Genomic DNA, 17,794 nt, shown 5'->3' on the forward strand with positions numbered 1-17,794 from the left:
CATTCCTGCATCCAGACACGTTTTTCCCCCATACAGCGGTCACTGAAAGGGTCGACACTCCATGGACCACGTATTTAGATCCATTTTATTAATCATTCGTTGAAACATACCTTCCAAGTATGCGATATTAAACCCTACTTAAATTAATAACATCACTATATTTACTCCAAAATTATTCTAATCGTCTGTTTCAGGTCCATTCATCTTAGAAATCCAAAATTTGCAAAATTAAGGGCAAAGGATGAAAGAACATGGCGATTCGTTCCATTGGTTCGTCACTTGAGTTCCTGAAAGTATTATATAAAGTAAAATGGCGATAATATTCGTCGTACGAAGAAAATAATAAAATGGCAGCCACGTTTACAGATAGGAGCCATGAAACATTGGGCATATGGCGAATTAAAGACACTGCAGGCTAAACTTATTTCCGGCAGACAAGGCGTCTGAAATTCCTGTTCCTGTTTTGAGACTATCAAACTAGAGAGAAACTCCAGCAAGCTTTTTCCCAAGCTCGACAATGGCCCAGTGAAATAAAGACGCGAGGGCTTTAATAACAGAGACCAGCCAGAGAAGCAGACAAATAGCCGGCTTTCCCTTTGTGTCGTGAAAGAGGCGCAGCCTCTCTGTGTTAGCCTCGAAAGACGCCAGAAATTTCGTTTCGAGGCTCCGAAGTGTGCCGTTAATTTGTATGGAAATACAGCGTGGATTATAAACCACAGGCTGGCTTCCTTGGGATCGTCTTGGGGCAAATTATTCCACGGAGAGCTGCTGGATTATGGCGAAAATCATTTTTTTAAGGGTTGCTCCTGCGATATTGCCTCTTGTGGTATACAGCTGCACGTTGCTGAAACGTTCTCGTAATGAAACGTAAAACCGAGCTTTAAGGTACAGCATTCTTATTAGATAGGACACGAACCCTTGTCCTCGAGTGGTTAAGCAAAAGTTTTACCGTGATGAATGCTATAAAATTCTTTTTAAGCTGATTGCTGGTCCAACAGACGCTTTGGGAGAAATTATTTGTCCGCAATTATTTTAGAACGATTTGTAAAGGGGTATAAATTTTCTCTTGTTCAACGCGAGTTTGTTTTCTGTTTGTGGCCAGAACAGTTGGATTCGAGGAGTGGGTTTTATTTATCAAAAAAGGAGAGAAGTCGAAATATTTTGTTGGCAATAAAATTAAAGTAGGAATTAGAAAATAAAATTTGTTTTTAATAAAATTCAAGTTCAGTCAGACAACAATCTCGAAAAATCGATAAAACAGATTACTAATAGATCGATCGATAAAGTTTCGCTTAAATTGTATTGTAAATAGATACAAAAGATAAGAATTGAATTACATTACGAAATTTTAAATGGAAAGGAGCATTCTCAAGAAAATATCGTTATTTGTAATTATGTTACTGCTACAGGCGAAATATAGAATAAAAGTATTATACAAATCTTTTATGAGCATTACCATTCTAATGTCACTTCCAACATTACCGATTCGACATAGACTGAAGTTACAATGTTACTGCTAGCCAGAACCAAAACTATAGTTAACGATGAAATTATGAATAAAGTCTAAAAACAAATGAAATATAAATAAAATATTATCTCAAATAAAGTATAAAATTATGTAGTTCTATGCTACTTTATTCATCATTATTAAATAGTTGATTGCAACCATGATTTTATATAGAAAAATATTATGTTCCTAATTATTTCTGATTTTTACACATTTTGACAATATTAATTGTTATTCAAATAAAAGTGATTTTTCTTTTCTTTTATTAATAGTGATTTGAACTTCATCAATAATTATTCCTTTAATACAGACAGTTACTTTTACCATAAAAAGGTTGCTATTAAAATTTTATTTTGCACTTTTACAATTAAATTGTTAAAAAGAAATTTTTAAGAAATATCATGACATTGTTTGGCATTTATCCCATATATCAAATTTTCGCACACAATTTACTGAAAAATTGATGTCAGAACAATGTAACTAAATACTGACCTACTGAATCTTGTCTTACATACTAATTCAGGTAATAATAAAAGTTTTGTTCGAATGATTAACTTTAGCAGGAAAATTATTTCAGCCTTCTCCATAAATCAATATGTAACACGATATTAATTCCTGAATAATAAAAATACAAAATAAATGTTTATATATAATTTTTACATATGGTTTTTTAAATATTTAGAATTAAATTCAAGTACTTATATTACACAAGAAGTAATTTTTGTCAAAAGAAATTTAACAGTTCATCCGCAATAATTTTAGAAAGATTTTGTAAAAAAATTACAATTTACAATGGTTGAGTCACCAGCCAAAAGTTCGGAATGTACCCTCTGATTTTTCACCAACAAAAAGCAGCAGGTTCAAATATGGCTTATTTAAAAGTATTGCCTATCAGGGAACTCTTACAATCTGTCTCCTTTTTACACAAAAGCCTATCTTAATTATAGGAAAGCAATAACCAAATACCTATTTTATAATTACCCGAATGGAGTATTTTTATAACCTAAAAAATGTCATGTCATTATTCAAAATTTTTTTTTAGAAATGAATCTACATAAAATTAAAACTAATTTTGCGAGTGTATATCGATATGAATGCTATCGCAAATTATTTCGTTTATATGATACAGTCCATAAAATATTAATGTTATTATGGAGAATTAATAAAAAATATACATACCTATAGAGGTATAAGTGAATTCTTGTAAATACTAATTTCCAATATTCTCTGGTCGTATTATAGTTCACTCCTTTTTGATATGCGTTCACCATCTATACGAAGTGATCACCACATGTAAAGTCCTATATTCTATTTGTGCTAATGAAATATTCCCTCATATACCTTATTTGTAATTTCATAACTCAATATAGTTCTAATTCTAATTACTAATGTAGTCTTATTCTTTGCAGAATCGGTAATGTCGGAAACACACTAAAATGGTAAAAGACTCTGGCTCCAAGATATTAGATAAAAAAATATTTTTTACAATATACGTTTATCTTATATTTCTCGTATGTAAGACCATTCTATCATTTTTTTCTGTATGTAAAATGTATTACAATTGTAGACATAAGAAATACAAACTCATTAAAAAACCTTTGGATTTCTATTCGCTTCTTTATAAAAAAAAAAGATATATTTGTTGACATTAAAGTTGGTACAAAACTACTATTAAATCCTATAAATATTGTTCACTGTAAATATTTATCCTGTAAATATTTTAACTAGGACACATTATGTTTTGTAAAATAAATTTTCTTACGTTTCAAAAGCGTTGATATTTCGATATATCGATTAATAAATAAAAACTAGCGACAGTAATGAAAAGTGAAAACTAGCGACATCTATCTGACTTATTCTTATGAAAAAAATCAGGAAGCTTGAAAACACTCTAGATATTTTGTAAATTTTCCGATAGATGGTGACATAGGTCATTACAGATCACGCCGAATGAACGTGCGCCTGTCAAGATCGATCATATACCTCTATATCTCTCATTCATGATCTAAGAATGGTTTGACTTAGTACGTGTCATCTACTGAATAGAATTACATTAACTTTAGGTTAATTACTCTAGAATTACATTAGTCTTATTAATTAGATATATGAAATGAATATAATTAGATACATGAAAACAAGACTATCTAATTAATGAGAGTAGTGTAATAGAATTATATAAAAGTAATAGAATTACATTACTCCTATTAATTAGATAGTCTTATTTTTATATATTTAATTGTAGACTGTATTATAGAATTGTATTCTAAGAAAGTTGAGAATGAAAAAGATAGACAGTAATTTACAATAGAATAAAACAAAAATTGGATAGATCGACGTTTATAAATAGAAAACAATAAAATAAATGCAAACTAATTTTTTTCTTTTCAATATATTTAATTACAATGTTTATTCCAAATAAACAGTTACATATTCAAACCAAGATTAAGAAATGTATAAAGAATTAGTAATAGATTAACAAAATTTTGTAGATAATTAATTATTCACTTCTACTCACCAACAAAAACTTTTTAGCTCAGATGCAAACCATTTTTATTGTCCAAGAAATTTACTAGTATAGATAGAAACAACTTTTAGTATGACAAATATTCGTGTTTAAGCAAGACCTTTATTAATCAAAATAAAAATAAGATAATAATATATTTGTCTCAAATTTAAGTATATTAGACTACATAAGTCATTCAAAACACTAACACAAGATTGACATTATCAGGAACATTTATTATTTATAACAAAAAATTATATTGAGCTATATTAAAACTATCCAGTCCCTTGGAGTATATCCAAGCTAATTTCCTATACAAGTTATTACAAATTATGATCATAAATGCTATTTTATTTGCAGAAGTATATGTATATGTAATTATTCACGATAATACATTCAAAATATAATTAATATTATAGTTTTCACAATGTACCTTATTTTTATTACATAAACATAAATTATAAGTTGCTTTTATATAAAATATCATTATATATTGATTAGTACTTTAGATATACTTTGTAAAATTGTATAATATCATACTTGGTTCATATATATAAGTAAATTTTAAAAAAAGGTAAACATTATGTTCTTTATTTTGTAACCTCGATTTTTGCACAATCTCTTTTAATATTTTTTTTTATATTCATCATAAATCGAGTTAAAAATAAATACAGAAAAGATTAAGTAATCAAATTTCCATGATATATATTATTTAAATGGCATTTTAAAAACAGTAACTACAAAAAAATAATGCAAATTTTAATCCTACTTTAATTATTGTAAATGTTATCTTCATTTTACTTTCTCACAGCATATGGAAACATTAAAAGAAAAAAGTACAAAAAGATTCTGTATTAAGTAAAAAAATGATAAAGAGATTATTAGAATTTGAAGTTCCTGCAAATCTAACACAATTTCAAAAGTGAAAAGAAAATAAATGCACAAGATTTCAAAGCCAAATTAATTCATAAGTTTAAAGCATCAAATTTATAATATATCTTCAAATAGCATTTACGTAAGTATACCTACATTAATATTATATTGTTCTGATATTTTTTTTCAATTAATATCAAAATTTCTTTGGTAAGTTTGATATTAAACTTTCACATGAATCAAATGTAGCAACAAAGTTGCATAATATCAAGTTAAAATACAAAATAAATTCATTTACAGAAAGAAGTTCAAAAGATGATATTAAATTTAACATTTAGAGATTGACTTAAGTAATTATCTTCAATAACATTTTTTGTTCCTATATGTATGTAGATATTCTATATTTATAACATGATGTGATTTATTGTAAGACTATATGTTATTAAGAATAGACGGATTAATATATAATGTACTACAATTTTATTAATACATAAAAGTTATTTAATTGTTTTCCATATATCTTGTAAATGTATCTCACAAATTATATATGTAACATATACAAAAGTGGTTATAATTATAAAATTAATCTATCATTATCTATTTTTTTATGTATATATTAAAATGTATTATTTAATATATTTTTTTAGAAAATAAATTGTCTTTAATATATGACAATATTAAGAATATTAAGAATACAGAAATACATACATGTCTGGGCAGAAAAAATATAACGTTATTATTCTAAAAAAATGAATAATGTACATGAACTAATATTTAAAAAAATTAAAAATATCTAAAGGTTAAAGAAGTTCGACATATAAGCATTATTCGTAATCAAATAAATGTGCTTTGCTTTATTCAAATTTTTAAGTATTTTCGATGTTACTTGTAATTAAAATGTCATTTATGTTGTAGATATACAGGGTCTAAATATATTACCCTTTTTATTACATTCAATTATTACGAAATAATACTACATTAAGATTACTGGCAACATTATTTAAAAAGAAAAGCAGGTAAAAACAAATATTTATAATACTATAACTGGCACATTGTTAAACTACAATTATCAAATACACCTTTTTTAAAATTTGTTTTCAATGTGATTCACTCATTTCGCACTCATTTCACACATAACCTATTTCGATAGAAATGATATAACCTATTTAAAAACCGAAATAAAAAAAATCTAATGAATAATCAATTCTATTAAAAAGAAGTTTGAAATATTCATTAAATAATAAACAACATGACAGATTATGTGGGAGAACCTGCTTTTATTGTTGGAAAAATTGATAAAAATGTTAACCTATCCTTTCCACCAACTTCCGGAGAAGAATATATCAAAAGAGTAGTGTAAGTAAATCCGTAAAAAATTGTTAAAAAAAAGAAAGAATAATTCTACGTAGCTTCATTACAGGATAGAAGCACAAAAATGCGATGATATTGTAGTAGCCGATATTGATCGGAAACGTTTTAAAAATCCTACAATTGATGTTGAACCTGTAAGTTTGCAAACAATGTTTTACGATGGTTTACACAAGAAATAAGAATTCTACTCTTACTTGAATGTATAATAATCATGCAAACACAACATTATAAGTTATCAGGCTGTGTGGAGGCACCACCATGGCTTGGCCCTACGCTTGATTGGCAATTATACCAAGTATCAGACTTTTCCAATATCAGATTATATATAAGTCAGTTGAAGAACGAAATTCAAACATTGAAACGTAAATGGGAACCTCCAAAGATTGATATGGTATGTGTTAGGTTAACATGTGCATTGATTTGTTGCTCGATATACATTTTCTGTGCTTTTAATTATTTCAATATTATAGCCACAAATAGACGACGAAAAAGGTTGGATCAACTCCTTATCAGGTAATGACAAAGAGACAATAAGGATTATTCCAACATTGGATATCATCTTTTGTTTAAATCAACCTATGGTGGAACAAATATTAGAATATTTAGTGGAATATATTGAGACATTGGATAAGATAGAATATGAACTTGGGCAATGGATTTATGCATTGTTGGTTGTTCTGGAAATGCCATTAACTCCAGATACTTGTTCTTGTTTGCGCTCTTTGGCTAGAGTATGTTCAATCATGCGTGCAAAATCGGTAATAATGGATTTAAAAAATATTCTTTTTATTTTTTAACAAATCAATTTTATTGCATATATATTAAATGCCATTGACAAAAATCAGGGATTGAATTAAAGTAGTCTAAAAAGAAAGAGATAATATTATTACTTGTATTAAAGGAGACATAAAAATCACTCTGATTCTAATTAATTTATCATTTAATGAGAAGAGGACTCCAATTTTAGGATGCCAATTTAAATAATTTTATATTTGTATGTCATCGGTACAAGTTATATTACACAATTCCAAACCAGAATTCAAGTACATTTATTTCAAAATGCAAATTTTGGAATGAATAATATTTAAAATAAAATAATTTGTATTTAGTATATTGTACAAATATTTATATACTATGTGAACATTTCTTTTTCTATGTTTTTAAAAGGAAAAAAATCCTGCTTGGTTTTATTTTCTTATCTAGTGATGCTAATAAACGTAAAATAATATACAAATAATTTTTAACTGAGATACATATTTACAATGTTGGTGAATAATTAGTCATTATAACTTATATGAAAAATATAAAAAGTAAATAACTTCTAATCTCATCCTCTATATGGAATTATTTGTAAAGAAAAAATTTTTGTTATATGTTCCAAAGGTTGAATTAAAATTGGTAACCTAAAATTGGTGTCCTCTCATTATAAATCTTAAATTTGCCTACTACTTTCCTTTTTTCTTGTTTATTTTTTTAGATGAAATTGGAAGTACATGAAATAGGGACACTGAATTTATTTATATGTCTTGTCGCAAGATATTTCCGTCAGTTGGATTTGGCTGATTCTTGAGAGCACCTGTCTTTTATTAAGTGCAATTACAATTATTATACTTTATGTGTTTTAATAAAACCAACCTTTTAATACATTTGTTGTTCTTTGCACATCCTCATTTTAACGATTATTTAAAATATACTACTGGTTATTAGGGTACAATGAGGCAACGTTCTTTAATTAAATAAAAATGTATTACAATAATCAAATAATAAGCAAGAAATTGAGAAACCAAAGTATCCTTAAGCTATATTTTCTTGGTCCTGGAGGAGCGCAGTTGCTAATCGTTCTAAGTCATCGTAATTAAGGTTATTCACTTTATTATTCAGGTCTTTTATCAATTCATTGATTATTGACTCTGTCTCTGACTCTGTATAATAATGCCTCAGAACTCTAGAAATTTCATCTCGTAAGAGATACATGCCAGACTTGCTGTGTGAAGCCCTTCCTTCACTAGATCCTTCCTCTGCCTTTTTAACAACCAAGACATTTAACTTGCTTCCATCCTTAATTCCTGGATAGAAACTCAATGGATTTTCATCTAAAAGATTGTTCCACTATTAAGCTGCTAGTCCAAAATTTCAATATTTCTTTTGTAATTTAGATCTTACCAGATAATGTCTTGCCCATAAACAACAGTTTTTGTTGTGGAACATCTATGCCCAAAAGGTCACTGACTTTGTGCTTTAACTGAAGAACTGAATCCGAAGATGTAATCTGTTATAATAAATGACTGCTTAATACCGTTCAAAATGCTGTAAAACGTGTTTAACCATCGTTAAAACTACTCCAAATAGAAAAGGCTAAAAATTATGTGCTGACTTCGAAACATGAAAAGAATACCGTGCACGGAACCAGAAAATTTCTAGAAAAGTCGTTAGTAGCTAACAGATACAATAAATTGATCGTGTGACGTTTATTGGTATAAGTAGAAGAAAAAAGAAATTAAAGTGCTGAGTACTCACGTCAACAACGCATTGTTTCCCTCGAAGCTTCTTCACGATAATTTTCATGATGTAATGTGCACGCCGGGGCGTCCGTAAACCAAAACGATTGTGTAAAATCAAATTCTTTGCAAGAACGGGATCTTTAATGACACCGATAAGGATTCGAGCATTTTATTGTGAGGTTATATTTTGCGACACACGATATTACTAACACACGGCGTCATCAATTATTTCTACCGAGGACACGCAACACATGCACACAGGTAGTCAGAAACTCTTAATCGTGCAAATATAGAGATCGATACTGAACGTTGTTTATCGATATATGCGTGTTATCGAGATTGCTCTTTTTTTAAGTATTTAACCGATTGTTTGATCACATGTTTGCAAAATATTTTAGATTATACTGAATTTATTGATTTCGTCGATCATTCTCTTGCAATTTAAAAAAGACGATGTTCATTTGCAATAAAAAATCATTTAGTACATTTCGATACGATCTATCGATACTCGTATTATCAGTTTTGGCGGTTAGTCTGAACATTGACATTTTATTTAGAGGTTAAGTTGGATATATTTCGAGCGGCAAAACTCGTAAACGTTATGGAAAAAGAAAACAAAGTTATGGACGACGATGAAGAAATGAAATTAAAAGAAAATTGTATTAACCATGAGAAAGATATAGAAATTACCTGCAGAGAAGACCTAACCCCGTATTTCAAAGCTTGGGATCACAGCATCAATAAAATTCACTTGTCAGAGGTATATATATGAAACAAACAATATATTTTATTTATGCCACTGCCGAAATCTACTTATTCTTTTATTTATCATTTACTTCACTTGTTATTTTCTTGAGATCTAATGGTGTAATATGAGGTTATTGTGAACATAACATTAACTTGACCTTGTTCATAAGTAAAAAAGTATGAGATGCTCTTTCAAGCAGCATGTAGTTGTTTCAATATCATGTAATATCTACTTGCTCTTTTGCAAACATAAGATTATTGATTTATTATTGGTGAAATTTAAAAGATATCATGTATTTTAAAGATGCTTGTAAAACGAGTTAAATTTCATAAATTTTAATAAAAAAAGCATGATTGTAAAAGAGCAATTCGATAATTATATATTTATATATTTTCTATGATACAAGAATATAGAATAAACTTATTGTAAATAAACATCATTTAATTGTTAAGCCATAGATTTTTTGATAATACATTTCTATTCTATAAATGTTTGTTCGCGAAAAAGTCATTTTTCGAACAAATCAAGTGTCTAACTTCAATTCTTCCCATTTAAAACTTTTTCTAGGTACCACAAATATGCAAGGATGAACCGTGTCAGCTTGGTATCGACGAGGCTGGACGTGGACCGGTCTTAGGGCCCATGGTTTATGGAATTTCTTACGCACCTCTATCGGAAAAACAGCTTCTCGTTGATTTGGGTTGCGCCGATTCCAAGAGTTTGACAGAGGAGAAAAGGGATGTAATTTTTGACAAAATCTGCGGGCAGCACGAAATTATAGGTTGGGCTGTGGACGTTATATCTCCCAATATTATCGCAAATAGCATGTATCGTCGTGTTAAAACTTCTTTAAACGAGGTGTCTATGAATTCTGCAATTGAGTTAACCAAATTGGTAATCGAAGCTGGTGCAAGGATTACAGAGATCTACGTAGATACGGTGGGTAAACCAGAAAAATATCAGGCTAAACTAGAGCAAATTTTTCCAGATATAAAGATAACGGTCGCAAAAAAGGCTGATTCCACGTATCCTATTGTTAGTGCTGCCAGTATTTGCGCAAAAGTTTCTCGAGACCATGCTATTAGAGCTTGGCATTTTCTTGAGGGACCAATAACAACGGAATTTGGAAGCGGATATCCGAATGATCCAGAAACTAAAAAATGGCTGTCAGAAAACGTAGATTCTCTATTTGGATTCCCACGTATTGTCAGATTCAGTTGGTCTACTGCTGAGAAGATTCTGGAATCACAGGCAATATCCGTTGAGTGGGAAGAAGTGGAAGATACAGGGAATCATGGGGATCAAAAGATTTCCAATTTTTTCAGAAAATCGCCGACTAAGTCTTGCGAATTCAAGAAGCGCCATCAGTTTTTTGCTGACAGATGCCTCTTCAATACTTCCATGTTATGATTTTTCTAGTTTATAATACGAATAGTACACACAGTGTCTTATAGTTAAAAAGCTATCCTTAAACGAAATTGAAACTTATCTCTGATTCATCGACGTAAACGCCGCTTTATTTATCAGAACGTTAAGTTAAAGATAAAAGTCGGTTCGTTTTATGTACATATGTACAGAATGCTCTTACAGTAAAATACCGTATGCAGAGAGTGGTTTTTAATCCACTCTATGTATTTCACTCGTAATTAACAATTAGGAATGTTATTTAGCGCAAAATGTTCCGACGTTCTTTGGTAAAACACGCTCTACATTCACACGCATACACACGGCTCACAATAACTTCTAGAGTAACATATCTCTGCGGCTGATTAATAGCGACTAGATTGATAAAAGCTACGACGAAAGAGAACACTCTCACCGGGTTAAAATTTTCCTTGTTCTCTCGCGATTGGACGATAGAAACACTCGTGTACAATTAGAATATAAATATACTCGGCGTTTGTTCATTCATTCTGATTGATTATAACTCGTTCATTTACGCTTGTGATTTCCTTAACAATAAGAGACGAAGAAGAGAAAAAGAAAAGTACGTAGAGTGGCAATTTCGCACTGTCAAGAGTTTGAAGATACATGTATAAACGTAGATTTATAAATCGAGACTGCTTTTTAAACTCTGTTTTCTGAATTGTGTCAACGATTAAATAAAAACCTTTGAAGTAACCATGATTATGTTTCCTTTAGTAAGTTCATAAATTTCTGAACACCTTATTTGTAAATTTAGAATTTAAGAATAACTATAGTTATCAGAGACGTATCAATAGAGCAAGGAGGCGCTATATGAAAAGAAATAACGAAAGTATGCAAATTTGTAACAGATGTTCAGGAATCTATGAACTGATTAAGTACGAATTTACTCGTCCACCCATATTCTAACACTCTAACATAGTGACGTATATCTCTGTTAAGTATATTTTCTTGCCTATGTCCTCGCTAACTCCACTAACTGCGATTATAAAAAATAGAAACAACACGGATAATTTAGTACACAGGGGTCTCCACAAGATTCGGTTTGGAGGCCTGAAAAGGATGAGCACGAAAAGGACGCGGCATCACGTTGTGTCCTTCTTCTTATCGTAGAATCAATAAACTAGTTATCAGCAGCAGAATGCATGGTGCCAATGTGCTGCTCCCGCTTTCTGAAAAAAGAAAGAAAGAAAGAGAATAAATAAAAAGTCACTGAAGCACGATAAATCTTAACAAGCAATTTTGGCTGACGAATCAGAGGCAAAGAAAAGAACAAAAAATAAAATGGACGGTGGAAATTCGAGTGAAAAATCGGAACGTATCGTCGTTCTAATTCGATCGATATTGGCGAGAGAATTGCATTCACAGATACTGACACAGGTTTACTGATGTTCGTTGGGCATGCAACCATAAGTCAGCAAATTGTCGGCAAACGAACGTGCCTCTGATTCGTTCTAACAGTTTTTTTTAACGATATTTCGCTGATTCCACGTTGACAGCCAGTCTTTTTTTCTTGGCATCGATCTTGACGATTAATGTTTCAGTGGTAGGGGATCGTTTACAGGTTAGCGGACCTCCCCGAGGGGAAGAAAATCCGTTTAGAAATGAAACAAGCTAAGTGGATGTCATCGTGGATTTAATATAATTTAGGCTCTCTTCGAAATGTGCCAGAATTTTTTAATTTAAATTTAAATTTGAATTTGAATTCGTATTTCAAATTTAAATTTTGGAATATTCTTACGCAATATTTTTAATACGATATAAAATATAGTAAAAATGATTCTCGTTTTAAAAATAATAAAATGCTTTTTTCCCTTCAGTATTTAATTTTATGAGAAAAGCGACTTTGAAAATCTGATACACGTGCATTTAACTGAAGCATAACAGTGGTTCTCATATTTTCAAAAAAAGTTTAATGTATATTTACGATAATTTCCTTCTCTATTATCCATCGATAAATTATCGGCTATGATTTTCATTATCGACGGTACCTTTATTTATCGACGCAAGGAAACTAGAGCTTCCAGAACAAAGATGGCTGTATAACCTCAATGTTTGAATACTTTTGACTATTGCATTTTCTCTGTAACTTATATACAATCAAATAATATAGTAATTGTATAAGTATGAAGAACGATGAATCTGATCTAACAAATATATCTTCCACATACAACATAAAATATTAGGAATGGGAACCACTGAGGCTCCTCCGTCAAGTGCACGCGTCCTTAAGTGATCTCTTCAAAGTGCTTTTCCTTCAGAATGGAAGCTTCCATGAAAAACCGTCGTTCTACATTTTTCGATGCTTTTCGCTCCGAAGAATAACTTTTTTTACGGTTCTATCTCGCGTTATATCATTCATATCATACTTCTCGTATTTCTTTTCTTACCTCCTAAGATATGTTCCGCGTGCGTGTGGCCTTGCGCCCTTGTCTCTCTGCTTTCCATGACCGGCATCTTGAGGGGCCTTTCACCCTCTATGCTGAGCTCGTTCGATTTCCAATATACGGTCGCTATCGTTGCCAGGCATTTGATCTTCAGGTCCCCCCTTTTGAAGTGCTTCGTACGCAGACGGAACTCCAGACCTAGCACAGCCGTTTCCAGACCCTCGCGATCCACCTCGGTGATGTGGGGCCCTCTCAAGTATTGCGTGTCGACCTGAAGCGACCAAAAAAAAAAAAAGGGCTGCTTCTCACGTGCAGGTGCTGCGTGTTTAGGGAGAGGTTTAATTTGCAATTCCACTTGAACGAGCGAGGCTAACCAGGCTAAGTTACCACTGCGTTGACCCTGTGATCGAGTCAGACCGAACTCCAGGAACTGCAGTGTTTGGAAAGATGGCGGACAAGTGGAAGGACACGAATTATTAACGGATATTTAACCAGTCCTGTGTCGGATAATTACTAATGAAACAACCAATGGACATCGACTGTCGTTTTAGGAAGAAGACTAGTTCCGGGTCAAAGCGAATGGCAAATTAGATGGAAGAATAAATAATCGACGTTTAACATTTATTGGAGAGCGAAGAGCAAGGGCTACTCGAGATATACCCATATTCGAGTGCATCCATAGGTACTCCACTCCGTTCAGGCAAATGTACAGCACTGGCGAATGGTTACCATTTATAACACTTCAATTAGCTGCTTTAAACGATCCACCTCGCTCGTCCAATTAACAGAACACCGTTTCTTCGTGTAACATCACGCTATGCTTGTTCTGAAAATCAATATACGCGGTAAGGGCGAACGGACAATGGGAGAAGTTGATCAGATGGCAGGGAGCAATTACGAGCAAGTATAAGAAAAATGTCACCAGCTTTTCCCACGGGGTCTCACGGCTCTGACAAGCATGAACGTTACCACCACTGTCCCACGTAAGTCACTTACAGGATCCCCGTTGATGAACCAGCTGAGCATGGCAGCTGGTTTCGATTTCGCCGAAGTGCAATTGAACCGCACCACGTCACCGACCTGATAACGATGTCTCCCTGGTCTACCGGTGATAACGGGTCCGTCTTCCGGTAGGGCTGCAAGTTTTACTATCTTTTTTTTCCATTCTGGACAGTGTTTGCGTAGTATTAAATGATCGATAAGAAGGAAAATAGAAGGAGAAAATAAAAACGACAGGGGACTAAAATTAACTTGGAATGTGTTTTCCAATTCAGTAGGACCAGCGAGAAAAGTCGAGATTAGTATTTTCGTTAGAATGAAAAACGCTTCCTGTTCCTCGTAAGAGGAAGATCAACTGATGCAACGATCTGTGAACGTTTCTTACCCACTACCAGCATGTCTGAGTGATCGGAGACCGTTTGGAAGAACGGCGCCTCGGCTGACACCTCGCATCTGTATCTTCCGGTGCTCATTAGGTTCACGGAATAGAGAACGACCGATCTCTCGGTCGAATTGTGAATCTGGAAAAGAGTATGGCTTCTATGTAGCTCCCTCAGACAATTAACCCCGTGTAATTAACCCAACTTTTCCCCGAATCATTCTACTCCCATATCCTAACCTCTTACCAGAGAATTCCTAGTTCCAATATTTCTTCGCGAGACTAGAGAATTCCTAGTTTTAATATTTCATTGAACCGAATAGCAAAGGGGAGATTAAACATAACGTTCTTTAAGGGGGTAGGACAGTTTGATAATTTGAAAGAATCGATTTTTGTTTGTTTTAAATAGTAGTCCGAAGTGTTAAAAGTAATATACGCAGTTCTTTGAAAGAAATTATTTCTGGATGTAAGGAAGTCAAAACCTTAGAGATTCGAGATCTTGCGTGCCCTAACGCATCAGCACATGTAGAACGACTTGACGTGACTGTCTATCAGCGTGGAATCTATTCTGTTGTACTCCAAGGAAGTATTTATTTTCGCTACAACTGACATGGGAACTTTGAAAGGAACGATGCGGTCGAGTATGTAGTTTAGAGTAGCATTCCAAACTGACTACTAGCACAAGAATGGTGATTTTGGGATTATTGACAATACTTATATGTGAATTAGGAAGTAAACGGGGGTTGTCTACTAGCACAACAATGGTGATTGTGGGATTACTGACAATATTTATATGTGAATTAGGAAGAAAGTGGGGCTTGCCTACTAGCACAAGAATGACGATTTCCAGATTATTGGCAATATTTATATGTAAATTAGGAAATAAGTGGGGGTTGTCTACTAGCACAACAATGGTGATTGTGGGATTATTGGCAATATTTAGATGTGAATTAGGAAGTAAGTGGGGATTGTTTATTAGCATAAGAATGGCAATTTTGGGATTATTGGTAATATTTAGATGTGAATTAGGAAGTAAGTGGGGATTGTCTACTAACACAAGAATGGTAATTTTGAAATTATTGCCAATATTTATATGTGAATTAGGAAATCAGTGAGGGCTGATTAGTAGCACAAGAATGGTGATTTTGGGATTATTGGCAATACTCATATGTGAATTAGGAAGTAAGTGAGGGTTGACTACTAGCACAAGAATGGCGATTTCCAGATTATTGGCAGTACTTATATGTGAATTAGGAAGTTGTGGGGGATGTCTACAGATCGAAGTTAAGGGAGGATGATGCAGGGAAGCTCAGGATTGGAGTCAGCAATAGGGCGATAAGGATGAGTAAGGGATAAAAGGGAAAGCTAGCCAGTTTGAAGTTCATCTAATGTACATAGATAAATACGAATAGATGACTAAACAGTCATCTAACAATTCTGTAGATCGTGATATCAGAAAAGCCGAGAAATTGACGTGATATATGTCTACTTTTGGTCTGCTTTGGACGGATTGACCCAAAATTACAATGAAATTTTGATAATACTATTTAGCGTTTAGCTCTAAGGAAAGTTTATCTAATGTCATTATCAACACGAAAATTGCTGTTTATATTGCTGCTAATATTTTCAATAAAGGTTTCTTCAGTGTCATATGACATATAAGCATTATGAATTTAATTATGAGACCAATAGTTGCTGCACTATGCATCACACTTGACGAAAAAGTTATTAAAACACCTAATAGACGATCGTTCAAAAATTCTGAAAATAGTCGAATTGCCCGTAGATTCAGTCTATCAGCCGTGCAATAGACTAAAGTTGAAGCAGATGGTCATATGTACGAGGTAGCAATGATTGATTTGCGAAAAATTAAAGATACGTATGAAAAATTACGCTCCGAAACTTTAAACGCGTTTTTCAAACGGTGTGCAAGATATCTCGAGATATAATCGACCAATTATTATGAAATTTTGCATACATCTTTATTATAACGTATATTAGGTATTGACGTTCGATTTTGAAAAAATTGGTAACAATTTCAAAAGTTATTAACAAAAAACAATGACATTTTTCGTAAAAATTCGATAGATCATGTATAAATAGCTGCCATTTTGTTAATTTTCAATAAAATTGAAATATTCGAACGTCAATGCCTAAAGAATATGTTATAGTTTCAAGTCCATTTTGATTTTTTTATATCACTAACTCCATTTGTCTGCAATCCTGCACACCGAAAGGTGTGCATATCGAAAAATATTACTTTAAAATGATGACGTCACAAATTTAAATAAGGAACGTTTGTTTGAAAATTTAATGTTGCTTTACATAGCCTATAAATTATTGAAATAAGTGACAAAAGCTTATGTTAATCAAGTTACTACTTTTCTCCAGTATTTCTTTAAAGATTCACTAATTTTTGAGTACGTCAAACTGTCCTGCCCTCTTGAAAAATTATCAAATTTCGATTTTGTTTGAAAAATTCGTGGATGTAGATGGCGTTGGATGTTAGACCAACGTTGCCGATTGAGATTCATAAGTTAAGGATAATAAGGTTTCGCGGCAAAAAGGTTCCGGGGAGATTTGTACACCGGAAACGGATAAGCCGAGGGGAAACTGAGCAATAGAACGCGATAAAAATGAAAAGCGACTGGCTTTAAATAGAAAGCACCGCGGCGAGAGGGGTGCATTGCCACGAGACAAGGAAAAATCAATACAATGTGATTCTTACGTTCGCCGTGACACCTGGCAGTTGAAAGACGAGCACAGGTGGTCTGTCTTGCGGTGCATATCGATAGAACTCGTTTCCGTCTTTGTACCATTTCACCGAGTACAATGTTTCACCGTCCAGGTTGAAGTTACACTCCAATCTGATATTTTGACCACGGACCACGTGCTGGGGCACCACCAGTTCCAGCATCCTCAACGCGACCGTGTCTAAAATCAGAAATCAGAAGGATTACAATTATTACCAGCTCCACTACTTGCGAATTTAGCTGTTAAATTAAGATTCCCCAACTTCAAAAACTCGATACTTCTGTATAAATATGAAGAAATTTGACTGAAAGAGATTTAAATAAGATTAAGTTAGGTCCCTGTATGGA

The 17,794-nt window shown here is 32.4% G+C and overlaps 4 protein-coding genes across 4 annotated transcripts; 2 read left to right on the forward strand and 2 right to left on the reverse strand.

The window, feature by feature from the left end:
- The first annotated feature begins 6,108 nt into the window (after window positions 1-6,108).
- On the forward strand, window positions 6,109-7,896 carry Gem2 (Gemin 2). Its single transcript, XM_017905006.1, has 5 exons — window positions 6,109-6,239; window positions 6,304-6,388; window positions 6,487-6,645; window positions 6,725-7,012; window positions 7,732-7,896. Exons 1-5 carry the CDS (start codon window positions 6,133-6,135, stop codon window positions 7,822-7,824), a joined length of 732 nt encoding a protein of 243 aa, XP_017760495.1. The 5' UTR covers window positions 6,109-6,132; the 3' UTR covers window positions 7,825-7,896.
- A 78-nt stretch (window positions 7,897-7,974) lies between these two features.
- LOC108551015 (ubiquitin-like protein 4A) lies at window positions 7,975-9,031 on the reverse strand. Its single transcript, XM_017905007.1, has 3 exons — window positions 8,772-9,031; window positions 8,418-8,523; window positions 7,975-8,347 (listed from the first exon to the last, which is right to left on the reverse strand). The coding sequence occupies exons 1-3, from the start codon at window positions 8,817-8,819 to the stop codon at window positions 8,049-8,051; spliced, it is 453 nt and encodes a 150-aa protein (XP_017760496.1). The 5' UTR covers window positions 8,820-9,031; the 3' UTR covers window positions 7,975-8,048.
- On the forward strand, window positions 8,951-11,581 carry LOC108551013 (ribonuclease H2 subunit A). The gene is made up of 3 exons (XM_017905005.1): window positions 8,951-9,016; window positions 9,313-9,515; window positions 10,071-11,581. The coding sequence occupies exons 1-3, from the start codon at window positions 9,007-9,009 to the stop codon at window positions 10,911-10,913; spliced, it is 1,056 nt and encodes a 351-aa protein (XP_017760494.1). The 5' UTR covers window positions 8,951-9,006; the 3' UTR covers window positions 10,914-11,581.
- A 206-nt stretch (window positions 11,582-11,787) lies between these two features.
- On the reverse strand, window positions 11,788-17,620 carry LOC108551016 (uncharacterized). The gene is made up of 5 exons (XM_017905008.1): window positions 17,422-17,620; window positions 14,700-14,835; window positions 14,312-14,451; window positions 13,319-13,586; window positions 11,788-12,100 (listed from the first exon to the last, which is right to left on the reverse strand). The coding sequence occupies exons 1-5, from the start codon at window positions 17,608-17,610 to the stop codon at window positions 12,033-12,035; spliced, it is 801 nt and encodes a 266-aa protein (XP_017760497.1). The 5' UTR covers window positions 17,611-17,620; the 3' UTR covers window positions 11,788-12,032.
- Window positions 17,621-17,794: the final 174 nt, after the last annotated feature.

The sequence above is a fragment of the Eufriesea mexicana genome, unplaced genomic scaffold (genome assembly GCF_001483705.2).
Source record: "Eufriesea mexicana isolate 0111107269 unplaced genomic scaffold, ASM148370v2 scaffold3530, whole genome shotgun sequence".
NCBI classification, from domain to species: Eukaryota; Metazoa; Arthropoda; class Insecta; order Hymenoptera; family Apidae; genus Eufriesea; species Eufriesea mexicana.